We start from the raw sequence: 13,465 nt of genomic DNA, 5'->3' as shown, positions 1-13,465 counted from the left end.
ACTAAAGTTTGTTGACAGTTTAGATGTTACAGTACTGCATGACAAACTCAGGTATAGTCATTTTCTGTTCAAGATAAGTATTTTTATGTTGATATAATATTTTTTTCATACTGTAATATCAGCAGATATTGTGAACAAAGCAGCATGTTACAAATTGTATGCATGAAAGGTGCTTTTCTAGATTTACATTCATCGAAAACACCACCAAAAAATTAATGCATATTGCGTCTTGTGTATTGTCTGCTAGTAAATCAATATTTTTGTGGTTTGCTTATTTAAAAAAATCCATTAAAAAGTTAAAAGTTAAAGTCATAAGATACCTCAAATTAAAAAAAATCATGCATATGTTTTTTGATAACTAAATGGATAGTTTTCATTATACAACTTATGTATATATACTTTTTTCTGAGGAAAATTCTTTAATTTGTCCACATTTAGAAGAAGTTTACTGATTTTTAATTGCTTGCTTCCAGGAAGCAATTCGCCGACATATTTTCCGTATGCATAGTGACCTGAGCATAACCCTTCTCGTAAAAATCCGGTGATCGCAATACTCATGGATCTGTCATTAAAATAAACAATTATCTGATCGTTCATGTTAAACACGTGTTCAATACCCATGCTTTTTGTTATTTGTTTACTATAAGGTGACATCGGTAAACTTCGGCTTTAAAACACGGCATTTAATGAGCAGCCATATTTGTTAAATCATAACAGACAGAGAGAGAAAAAAAATGACGATTATACGATATATTTGCGTAAAAAATGACAAAATCGTGCACAGAGTTCTAAGTTTATGATATATACATGCATTGGTTCAAGAATTGGATAAACATTATTTTTCACCACTCATTATTTTTCACCACTCACTGGTTTCATATGACTTTTAGATCTACATGAATATACTTGTCGAGTATATCAAAACTTCATAATGCTAACATTTATTCATCACATGAGAAATACTCAACTATCCTTGATTTCGGTTTAAGTTTCGTTTTCGGATTTCTCACTGTTTACGGTCGTATTGTTGGCTATAAGTGCTTCCATTCGATACTTTTGAACTGTCGTTGATAGTTGTCAGTGGGTAATCATACATGTACCACATCTCCTTACACTTATATTGGTACATGATCGGAGTCGAACCTTCACGGAAAACCCAATGCATCGGAACTTTATGAAAACTAAGAAAAAGTGGAATAGAAAATGGGGGAAATGTAGGTTTTTTACCATTTTTTTTCTATAGCATCATCAGATTTAAATGTAATTTCAGTAATTGATGGGGTAAATTGGGTGACAGCCGTCCTTTATTCGCGCGATGCTGAATGATTAAAGTAAAATTCCTTTTAAAATTTTTTTTAACAAAAATAATTTGTAAGCACATGTTGATCATTTAGATGCTATTATAGTGCTACACCAATGTATTTCCTTTGAACCTATTTATCGTTCAACGGAGATGTGTCGCATACCTTCAAGAAATAACTACAAAATAGCTTTGAAAAGAAATTGAAATTAAGATATCTAATCTAGTTCTATTTATCTAAACATGTGTTCAAAATGTTTTAAAGCTTACAGTTTTCTGTTCGGTATGTATTTCCAGATTATCTACTTACCATCCATTTTTAAGTCATTGCCTGCACCAATTCAATAATGTGACAGTTGTTTTGAATGATGTGTTAGAGATTTGGACTTGCCATTTGAATTTTCGTAAGAGTTCGGAGTATTTTGTTATTTTTCTTTTTTCACTTGATTTTAGTTTAGTCGCAGTAGCATGCATATATCATTTTCCTTTATGGAAAAGGTCTCTGGTTATAAGTGTTCAGAACATTTTGGTTTTATAATACAGGTATTGATAGTAACATAATTAACGATATCGGTTTAACTGAACCTGATACGAATTCCGACAATTATTGACGTCTTTTCAATGGTACTCGAGACTAGATTTACAACAATTTAATTAAACTTCCTGATTTCCAATGCCCTTAAATTTCGTATTTGATTTTGTTTTTCATCTACAATTGTAGCGCCACTTAGGAGTCTTTTGTAGTTAGTTATCAAAGGTACCAGGATTATAATTTAATACGCCAGACGCACGTTTCGTCTACATAAGACTCATCAGTGACGCTCATATCAAAATATTTATAAAGCCAAACAAGTACGAAGTTGAAGAGCATTGAGGATCCAAAATTCCAAAAAGTTGCTTTGTAGAAGAAAAGTCGTAAAGGAAATGAAGATTACCACCATCTTTTACTTTATTTCAGACAATGATACATACTGCTGCAGTTATAACAGCTTTGTTTGGCGTTTTGTATTGGTTTACTTCAAAACAGAATCCAGATGACGCACTTAATATCAAAGTTAATTCAACATATGACTATATTGTTGGCAAGTTATTTAAGATTTTTTCTAATTTTTATTTCAATCGCATTCTTTAAGTGTATTGTACATTTAAATTTCCTAATCCTTACATGTCTATCTTTCGACTCTTTATATACATATAATTACATATTTCTAATGTATTTAGAATGTATGTTCATAAACATTTTGTAGAAATGTTTCGTCTGGCCGTTCGAACAGCGGTATACTACTGTTGTCTTTTTTTTTTACATTTTGTAACTCTTCAAATTGGTATTCATTTGAAATAATAAAAATCTGTTTTTAGGGTGCCCATACTTTCAAGCAAACATTAAATATTAGTTGAAACATCTCCTGTAAGAATATTGGTATGGTACCAGAAGCAGTATCTTACTTTCTTCTTATATCTATAGTTGGGTCAGGTTCAGCTGGAGCTGTCATAGCTAACAGACTTTCAGAAGACAGTGATGTATCGGTATTGTTACTTGAAACTGGTGGATCTGAACTAAACAATGACAATATACGTGTTCCATTAAAAGTTGGTAGTTTACAAATGTCTAATGAAGACTGGGCGTATTATACAGTACCACAAAAATACAGTCATCGAGCGATGGTTGATCAGGTACGATATCAAATGTCACTAGTATTAATCAGAGTATACTATGTATCAAAATGAAAAGATATGGTATGACTGCCAATACAACAACTATCTACCCGAGAGCAATTGTTATTCTTTCTCTCTCTCTCTCTCTCCATATCCTCTTCACTTTGCAGAAATCATATTGGCCAAGAGGTCGTGTTCTTGGAGGATCCAGTTCTATCAATTACCTAGCGTTTGTTCGTGGAAGCAGACATGATTATGATCAATGGGCTATAGAAGGTTGTACCGGGTGGAGTTATAAAGATGTTCTACCGTATTTTCTTAAAATAGAAGATATACAAATACCAGATCTCTTTAACTCTCGTGAGTAATGCATATATTTGAATAGGAAGTAAAATGACAAGATTTCATATAGTCAAATTATCAGAATTCCTTTGAGTACTACCATCCCATTCCTAAAATATGAGTTTTTACCTACTGATTTTTTTATTTGGAAACTAAACATTTTGCATACATCAGTAGATGTTATATTCATAATAAGAAATACTGATGAGGATGTATTTACAGACACTTTATCAAAGATCCCGAAGGAACATTTGTATATAACAGCCAATGTTGTCTTTTTTTTCAAATCTGTATTGGAAAGAAATGGAAAATTGGAAACAAAAGAATAAACAAACAACACGATTTCAACTTTTCCAGTATTTTTTTTTGTCTTGTCGCATCATATTTCCTGTTCAATTTAAAGCATCCGCGGACAACTAGTTGCTAGAATGTGTACATGTTCAAATGAAATCTGCTTATTGAGTTTTGTAATAATTTTTTTTACAGAGATACAGACTAGTAAATACTTTAAAAAGACAAATCACAAAGATACTGAACTCCGAGGAAAATTTAATCGGAAAGTCCCTAATCACATGGCAAAATCAAATGACAAAACACATCAAACGAATGGACAACAACTGTCATATTCCTGACTTGGTACAGGCATCTTCAAATGTAGAAAATGGTGGATTGCACCTGGTTTTATAGCGCTAAACCTCTCACTTGTACGACAGTCTCATCAAATTCCGATTAGTTAACAATCGTCATCAGTTTATTTTCTGTTAACATAATGTCTTTTGTAAAACCAATATTTTTCACTCTATTTCATATGATGAATAGAACTGAAATACCAAAATATGTAATATCTAAACTACACACACTTTTCAGAATAAAAGGCTAGAGACGACATGGTATATTTCAACTAATGTTCATAGTTTGTTCTTATGAAGGCTAGGAATAGAGTTATGCGCAACATTTTGTGTGTGCATTTCCCAAGTCTGGAGCACGTAATATATTTGTTGTCATTTGTTTGCGTTTTACTTTTCTATACATTATTTAAGTTTTTTTCGTTTGTTGTTTAATACATCAATTAGGTTTTTAGTTTTCTTATGTCGGGTTCTTATACAGATTGCTATGTGGAATGTTGGTTTTTTTTTCATTGGTAAAGACCTACAATGACATATGTTTGCTTACCTTCGTTTTATTTGGTGTCAAGAGAAAAGTTGTCTCATTGGCAATCATTCCACATCTTTTTATTTTTATAATGTTTGATGTCTGGTCTCAGAATATTTGGTACTTCCCGAAATCTCTTTCTCTTTACCTTAATTATGTGTGAATGGTTCCTATTTATAAAAAGTTGAAAAACTCGTTATTTTTGTCCATTACAAATGAAAAACAATTTATTATTTTATGTTATGCAGCATATCACTCCAGAGGAGGAAACCTACCTATAAGTGAATCTCGTGTCTCACCACTTCCAGACGTTTATAGTCGAAGCGCAAAGGAGTTGGGAATGAAAACTGTTGATTTGAATGGAGAAGATATGATTGGTAAGTTTTTCTTCTGTAAACAGGAACAATGGTTGACCAGACATCGATAACATTTGAGATATATCCATTGATGATATCAATAACAACAAAATCCAAGGAGAGGCGTGGTGTAGTTGTTATCACATCAAACTACTAACACAAAGGTTCCAGGTTCGATCTGCGTTCCGGGGGGAAATTTCAGGGACTGAATTTTTGGCTCTTCCTTGACACCATTTGCGAGCGTGGTCTTGAGAAACGATGATAGTCCGTCGGAAGGGGAGGAAAAAATGCTGACCCATGTTAAGAGAGTCATATCTCTTGCACGTAAAATACAACCTTTTAGATTTCGAAAAAGAGTAGGTAAATGCCGCTACAGGGCAGCACTCACACCCGTAAAATTGAAACGGATTAATATTAGTTGCAATAACTTGATTCGCAATCCACTATTATAGTTAATAAATTTATTGAATTAACATAATCCAAGAAAGCGCTTTCACAAACAAGCATTCTAACCGTTATGATAATGCACGACTACAGGGAGAATCTTTATAAAACAAAAGTTACATTATTTAAATCGTTCATTCAAATCCTCTTCAATGATATGTAATTATATTATTTACAGTAATCGGTATCTTCGTACTAATTATGTTTGGCAATATTTGAAGGTTATACCTATATGCAGGCCAACATCAAAGACGGGGAACGGTACGGTACAGCAAGGGCTTACATCAGACCTGTTCTAAAAAGGACAAATCTACATATAAGTGTTCACAGTTATGTCACCAAGGTAATTGTTTTTGTGTATTGACGGACATCATACATTTTCATTGAGTTAAATCATTTGTTCGTTCTTCTTCACGTGTAGGCATCTTCTAGTAAATATATTTCCTAAAAGACTTACATGTCTGTTTGACATCCATCTATTTACTTTGATGCCATGATGATAATGAATTGAAAATGTGTTATTATAAGAATTTATCAACTTGATACTAGTAAGTCATGTATTGTATGCGATGCACGATATGCTTACCCATTCCGGATGTCATTGACCGGATAACACTCCTGGGTTAAGTAATACTGTACATACCAGAATTTATTTTTTTTTTAATTGTCGCAGTTAAATATTATCCACTGTATTTCTATTTTCCAAATATTTTTTTATTGAATTTTGTCAAATGTACGTCACTTCTTAAAATTAAAATAACAAAAATACCTAAAACAAAGGAAAATTTAAAACGGAAAGTACCTTATCAAATGGCAAAATCAAGATCGCAAATCCATCAAACGAATGGAAAACAACTGTCATATTTCTCATTCGGTACAGGCATTTCCGTATGTAAAAATATGGTAGATAGAATTTGTTTTTATACTTAGCTAAACCTCTCACCTGTGACAGATCTTGAAAACATTACATAATTCACTAATTCACTAATTTATTAATATAAATAAAATCAATTCCTACCAGTTATTTTCATTTAACTTTTCAAAGGTTTTAATTGAACAAAAGAAGGCAATCGGTGTGGAATTTATCAAGAATAATAGAAAGACGCAGGTTTTTGCCAGAAAAGAAGTAATTGTTTCTGCTGGGGCAATTAATAGTCCGACGTTATTGATGCTATCTGGAATTGGACCAATGAAACATTTAGAAGACCTAGGGGTAAGTCAATTTAGAGGTTTCGTAATTATAAATAGAAATCACAAAAACAAATCACTTAAAGGGGCACTAGCTGTCAAATTCTTATATTTGATTTATAACAATGTAAAACATTCTCCAAATTATAAAAAGTCTAAAATAAATAATTTATAGGGCATGACCTCGATAACAGGTATCTTTGTTTCGTGTATATTTGATTCTAGACGCCATATACTAGTAATTAACTATCAAGTTTAACTCCGAAGATTAATGTTGGTCATATAAGCGATATAAACTAGAATATAGATATAAATAGATAACGTCCTCGTGCAATTAGATTTTCTGTGTCTGTTTAAGTTCATATTATAGATTAAGAATATATGTAAATTACCGTTTTTACCTGTAGAAGAATGAGTTTTTGTGGATCGAATTAGTCAATCAAATGAATTTAATTCGTTTCACTGTCGATGTTGACAATCTTTTCCTTTTAATAATTGACTACACATAATTCCTGCATTATACATCGCTAGCCAAGGGGTTAAATTGAAGTTCAAATGAATATGAATTCAATGCGGTCGCATTGTTCACATATAAGTGGATAATTCATCATCGATGATTCTAAGCTTAATATTTAATGAAAAAATAACGATATTGGCTGCTAAAAGAGAATTATTATTTCACTATTTTACTATTATTTATGATTGAACATAAAAAATCGAACCTACAAAATGCCATTATAGCTCTAAAAATATTTGATATACCAGTATACGAAATCATCAATTGACTCCCTTTTAAGACATTGCCTTGATTTAGGTTTTAATCATTTTTCCCAGTGTAAGTGGCGATTTTCTTTAAAATTATGATGGATATACAGTTCATTATTTTTTATGATAATAGACGACAAGAACTACAAATAAGTCCAAACTTACTCATTGAAATATCGTTGTCCTGAAGTCTGTATTACGTGTTTTGAGGGGAAATAATCAGTGACAAAAGACCTACAGAAAGGTCAAACGAGTGAAATTAACAATCGTCTCCTTCACGGAGTTATTGCCCTTGTATGACCATTTCAACATTTTTTTTGCGTTTATTCTATTTTGAGATCAATTTCAAATAAAATAATCATTTAATTGTGTATCGCCTCTTTATGTGAGTACTTAAATCACAATTGATTTGTCCATTTTAGCTATTATCAGCGGTCATTATCACTACTTTGATTTACTAGTATTGTTATTTGTTATACCTATACAAAATATCAAACCGACATCAAGACCAGAGAACGCGATGATAGAAAATGTCAAATAACTCCTCATTTGGGTTACAAGTATTGTGTTTTAATGACTTGACCAGGTTTTTTTTAACACTTTTAAAGTGGATATCATTCAAATTGGTTAAATCCACAATTTCTACATAAGAAAAGCCTTTCCCAGGTCAGAAATAAAACATTTGTTATCAATTCGTTTGATGTGTTTGGACTTTTGATTTTGCCATTTGCTGAGAGAATTCCGGTTCGAATTTTCCAGAAATTTCGGTACTTTTGTTATATTTTTTTTCAATCTAGCTTTGTATGAGAAAGATGTCGGTAAATAAAGGCAAAACAAGTATACTGCTGTTTGAAAGTCATAAATCAATTGAGAGCTTACAAAACCGGGTCACAGACTAAAACCGAGGGAAACACATCCACTATAAGAGAAGAGAAGAAAAACGAAACAACAGAAAAACTGAAATGCAACACAAATAAAAGCCAATGAATCCTACATAGACACGAACTATTTGACAATAACTGACTTGATATTGGACATTTTGAGAAACCATGATGAGTTTTCTGGCTAGCCAAACCTCCCTGTCACTGTTGTATATAGTCTTATTGATGCATGTGTTTGGCAAGTCCTAAAGGTCTCTATGTAGTATTCGATATGGAGTTATATTTCTAATTAAACCTATAATAGTTATATTCTTTGTATGTAATATTATTAGATACCGGTGAATGCTGATTTACCCGTAGGAGAGAATTTAGAGGACCACATGATGTTTTTTATGAAGTATAAAATCAACCAATCATATACTGTAACTAAAGACTTGTCAAATTCAATGACCAATACAATTTGGTACGAACTGACAGGAAGAGGTAAGAAATGTGGAAACAAACAATGTATTTATAAAAAAATAAAATTGCTCAACGGCTTTTTCTTATTGTTATGATACAATCAGTGCAAGAAAAACAGGAAGAGACTGGCAAGTATGATAGTGAAATAATGGAAATCGAATATAATGACCTGGGGTCTTGACAGGGAAAAAAATCCTGTTATGCTTGAATTTTGGAATTACATCGTGTCTATTAATTAGCTTCACGACAAACAGTTCCACCAAACTACCTATAAATTAAAATTAATAGAATTTAGCAGAGGCCATTAAAAATAAAAAGGTATACCTTAGTCCACATAATTATTTTGTAAGATTTCTTCTGATAAAAAAGTCAACAACAGTTTAACTTATCGCAAGATTATGAGACACTTTTAGATAAGAATAAAAAAAAAAGGAGAGATGAAGATAAGATAGGTTTCGGATATAAGGGATATTCAAATATTTTGGCCGCAATCATCACGAAAGAGAAATGATTTGTCGAAATGTGCATCTGGTGCAGAAAATTTGTACCGTTTATGTTATATGCAAGCACAAAACAGAAAGGCGAAATATACCAAATGACTTTCAAACTTATTATTCAAAAATTAACTGACAACGCCATGGCAAGATAAGAAAAGAAAAGAAACAAAAGATAAACAAAAATACTCCAAAACAATATAGAAAACTGAGCAACACGAACCACATCAAAATCGGAATTGTTTTCAAGTGCTACGGAAGGGTGAGCAGATCCTGCTCCAAATATGGCACCCGTCATGTTGTTCATGTAAGTACAAACCCGGTGATGAGTCTTTTTCAGTTGGTCGCATTCTGGTGAAAGAGGACGTGATTGAGGGAAAAACACTTACAGCATAGCTGTCTTCATCTCTGAAACAGATATTTCATAACGGGTAACCAACTCCGGATGGCGTTAGTTAAATTTAGCATGAAATGTTTCCAACTTCACCACAAAAAAACTCCTTGTTTGATAGCTTACTAATCAGTAGCAACCCTATATCAAGGACAATATGACAGGAAAAACAAACCCTGGAATATCGAATCAACTAGGAGGTATGTACTCAATATTCAGGCGTTACATAGAAATGGAAAGTTCACAATTGAGAAGCTCAAATCATCACTTTGTCCTGAAGGTTTTTTTTACAACCGACCATCATTGTAAATTTCTAGATGTAAGTCAAGATATGAAGCAGACTTCACTGTTTATATCGTATCCTTTATATCAAGTTTGATAATCTAGATGCCATCATGTAGTCTAACCATATTGGCAAATGTCCATACAGTGTTACAAGCTTTTTAAAAGCAAATGAGATACCCGTATATTGCAAGGGAGAAGACCATCCTAGAATAGTACTATAAGAGGTTCATATATTTGAGTTTATAATAATCTCAAAACTACGAGAGGCAAACGGAGTAGCGCTATGTACTTGGTATAAAATGAAAGAAATTGAATATTTAGTGCAATCAAAGATATCCAGTAAAATTAAACTTCTTTGTGTAGAAGCTATAGACTTGTATTGAAATATTTATATGTTGACTGATGAGATGCTTTCAAAACAACGAGCTAACAGATTGTGGTTAGTGTGTTGATTATGTCGTTTGAGGTTCTGTTTTTTTTTAATTTCTTGATATTAACTACGATATGTTATGCTTATTTTTATTCATAAGGATGGAATTCATACTGTGCAGGCGAAGGACACGTATTTGGACAAATGAAAGACAGAAACAAAAATGAACCAGGGTGGCCGGACTATCAGCTGCAATTATTCAATGGTGCCCAAGATGAAGACTTTATTGAAGACGGACTAAAATTAAACTTGAAAAGAGAAGTATATGATCTTAAATTGCCATAAAATTTCTTATGTATCTCGTTACTAAGGTCACTTATTATATGAACACGTAGTTGTATACAACTTCAGAAGCGTAAATTATGTTATTCCTACTGATTTGATTATTTAAAAAAATATAAAATATAAAATATGATCAGTTAACTTAACATAGAAAAGCTATCTTATATACAGTGAATTCTATTACGTTCGGGTTTTTCATATCCAATCTTTTATAATATTCTTTACAAAGCACAAAAATGTCGGCATTCACCTCAAAAGTTATCCAAACTTTAAACAGATTTATTCAGACGGGATATAGTTACGGTACAGTTTTCTTGTCTTTACGGGTGGTATATCTTGTTATTAATATTGATTCACCCATAGGGTCTTTGCATCGGTAATAAACACATTTATTCCAAAACCAGTTGGTGGCCTGATACGGGTTATGTTCTTATATTTTATGATGGTATGATACTTTACTCCTAACAGGATGGATTGTGCTTGATTTTCATATAATGAAAACATAATATTTCAATCCGTTTAATTGAGGTCTTGGCCTGGCATGTCAGTAACTGCTAGTAGTCTTTTGTTATTTTGTGTATAATTTTGCTTAGTTTATTTGAAACCTTTTCAGACATCGGACTCAGGCTTCTTTTAAACAGAGTGTTACTGTGCGTATTGTTAAAATTGAGAATGGAAATGGGGAATGTGTCAAAGAGACAACAACCCGACCAAATAAAAAACAACAACAGCAGAGGATCACCAACAGGTCTTCAATGTAGCGAGAAATTCCCGCACCCGGAGGCGTCCTTCAGCTGGCCCCTAAACAAATATATACTAGTCCAGTGATAATGAACGCCATACTAATTTCCAAATTGTACACAAGAAACTAAAATTAAAATAATACAAGACTAACAAAGGCCAGAGGCTCCTGACTTGGGACAGGCGCAAAAATGCTGTATTTTTCTTTATAATAATTTTACTTTGGCTAGAGGTATGAGGGGAGGATTTGGATCTCACAAAACATGTTTAACTCCACCGCATTTTTGCGCCTGTCTTAAGTAGAGACTCTGGCCTATGTCTTGTATGTTTTTTAAATTTTAAATTTTAGTTCATTTATCCGTTTTGGAGTTTAGTGTGACGTCCATTTTCACTGACTTAGTACACATTTTTATTAAGGGGCCTGCTGAGTCCCACCTCCGGGTGCAGGATTTTTTTGCTGCATTGAAGAACCATAAGTGGGCTTCGGCTGTTATCTGCTCTTTGGTCGGGTTGTTGTCGTTTTTACATATTCCCAATTTCTAATTTAAATTTTAATGTCAAAGGTTTACATAAATAAGCCTGGATATATTATTTAAAGGAGTAATTCTCATGAAAGACATGCAATTGAAAATTTTACAATACCATTGTATATTGGCCGAGACACTTGTCACTTTGTCTAAAGTCTTTTATTTAGCATTCTCTTTTATATGTTGAATTTAAACTTAATTACCCTGAATCCTTTCTTATTTTCAGATTAAAGATCAGCTGATAAAAACAGGAAGTAAGAAAGAGTTTACCATGCTGAGCATTTTGTTGCATCCTAAGAGTAAAGGATCAATACGTCTAAAAAGTGCAGACCCTTTTGATTATCCTATAATAAATCCAAACTATCTTCAACAGCCGGATGATATCAAAGTTTTAATAAGCGGTATGTGTAGAATAAAGAGGTTTACCGCAATTGACTCTTGAAATTCAACTTTAATATATCATTTTTAATACACAGTCACTTTTTTTTAAATCAAGAATGAATAATAAATCAAAAGTGTGAAAAATAGAGATAAGGTATTGTTTTTGTTTTTAAGATTCGTGCACTTAAGAAAACTTAACTCGTGAATTTATAGTCTTTTTTAAAAATAGTGGAGCGATTATGTCTCTGGTTTTTTTATAATTATTATTCAATCGAACGTTAGACTGTATGAAAAGTAACAGAAAGCTTTAATTATAAATGTTGTCATGTGCATATGCATTTGTGACGTATATTTAAATCAATGAAAAGCAGGTGGGATTTCTTTTTAAACGTCTTTATTTGTGGGGGGGGGGAAGCTAGAAGGGTTACTTAGCAATGTAGTTGACCTTCTATGAAATTTCCTTTAATCCTGTGTTTAATTAAAAATAGAGTTTATGAGCTTCGGTCCTTGTTTGGAAGTTGAACAAATATACGAAATTTGCTGCTAAAATTCAAAATAACTAAATTTCTTAAATAAAGTTCTTTTTCAACAAAGAGTGCACCAAGCTTATGGTAAATTACAGTAAAGTGTGTGTTAACTTTTTTTTATACTTAGTCATTACAGTCCTTCCGGATTTATAACTAAAAAAAGACGAAAAACAGAAATAAAACGTCACTTTTGGCACAATCAAATATCTTATGGATGCTCTTATTGTTTTTATTAGTTGATATAGCAAGGGTTCCCAGAAAGAACCACCGACAACGTCACTTTCTCTAGAAAATATGGCAATCCTTGATAATAAAGATTAGAGTATTATGGTTTTGACTGTCACAACTTCAGTGTTCACAGGCTAGTGATACAGAAGATTAACTTGCAAGACCTCTCGACAACCGAGTCCCTAAGCCCCTTATAGCGATGTTTCTAAATTATTGCATACTAAATAGTAATCTATACGATGTTTCTGAAATTATACATTTTTTTCAGCTATTAAAAAATCACAACAAATTGCATCTACCAAAGCAATGAAAGAAATTGATGCAACCTTAAACAAATTTGTTATTGACGGGATATGTGACAAAGAAAAATTTGACAGTGATTCATATTGGGAATGTCTGTTACGTCATTTTGCTGTATCTATTTACCACCCAGTATCAACGTGCAGAATGGGTGGACCCAACGACAAGACGGCTGTTGTTGACCAAGAGTTAAGGTAAAGATTGTTTGTGTACATATATATTTAATATGAACGACGATACATGTAACAATACGATAGTAGATGCAAAATAGAAAGAAAACACCTAAAATATAGACATTGGACGTCAAGATTTGGCAAATATTTTTATGTTAAT

At 32.4% G+C, this 13,465-nt stretch overlaps 1 protein-coding gene across 7 annotated transcripts in view; it reads left to right on the top strand.

Annotated features, from left to right (window-relative positions):
- LOC139512466 (glucose dehydrogenase [FAD, quinone]-like) overlaps positions 1–13,465 on the top strand; it is a 51,265-nt gene that overhangs the window by 37,227 nt on the left and 573 nt on the right. For all 7 annotated transcript variants that reach the window (XM_071300088.1, XM_071300092.1, XM_071300089.1 and 4 more), the window contains 10 exons: positions 2,259–2,382; positions 2,766–2,974; positions 3,127–3,316; positions 4,699–4,827; positions 5,472–5,593; positions 6,296–6,463; positions 8,417–8,567; positions 10,247–10,407; positions 11,923–12,097; positions 13,101–13,326. In XM_071300088.1, the coding sequence (XP_071156189.1) occupies positions 2,259–2,382; positions 2,766–2,974; positions 3,127–3,316; positions 4,699–4,827; positions 5,472–5,593; positions 6,296–6,463; positions 8,417–8,567; positions 10,247–10,407; positions 11,923–12,097; positions 13,101–13,326 (1,655 nt within the window). The remainder of the gene's footprint in view (positions 1–2,258; positions 2,383–2,765; positions 2,975–3,126; positions 3,317–4,698; positions 4,828–5,471; positions 5,594–6,295; positions 6,464–8,416; positions 8,568–10,246; positions 10,408–11,922; positions 12,098–13,100; positions 13,327–13,465) is intronic.

This window comes from Mytilus edulis, chromosome 2 (genome assembly GCF_963676685.1).
Source record: "Mytilus edulis chromosome 2, xbMytEdul2.2, whole genome shotgun sequence".
NCBI lineage: Eukaryota > Metazoa > Mollusca > Bivalvia > Mytilida > Mytilidae > Mytilus > Mytilus edulis.
The sequence above is the reverse complement of the archived record's forward strand: the minus strand, read 5'-3'. Positions and strand labels throughout refer to the sequence as shown.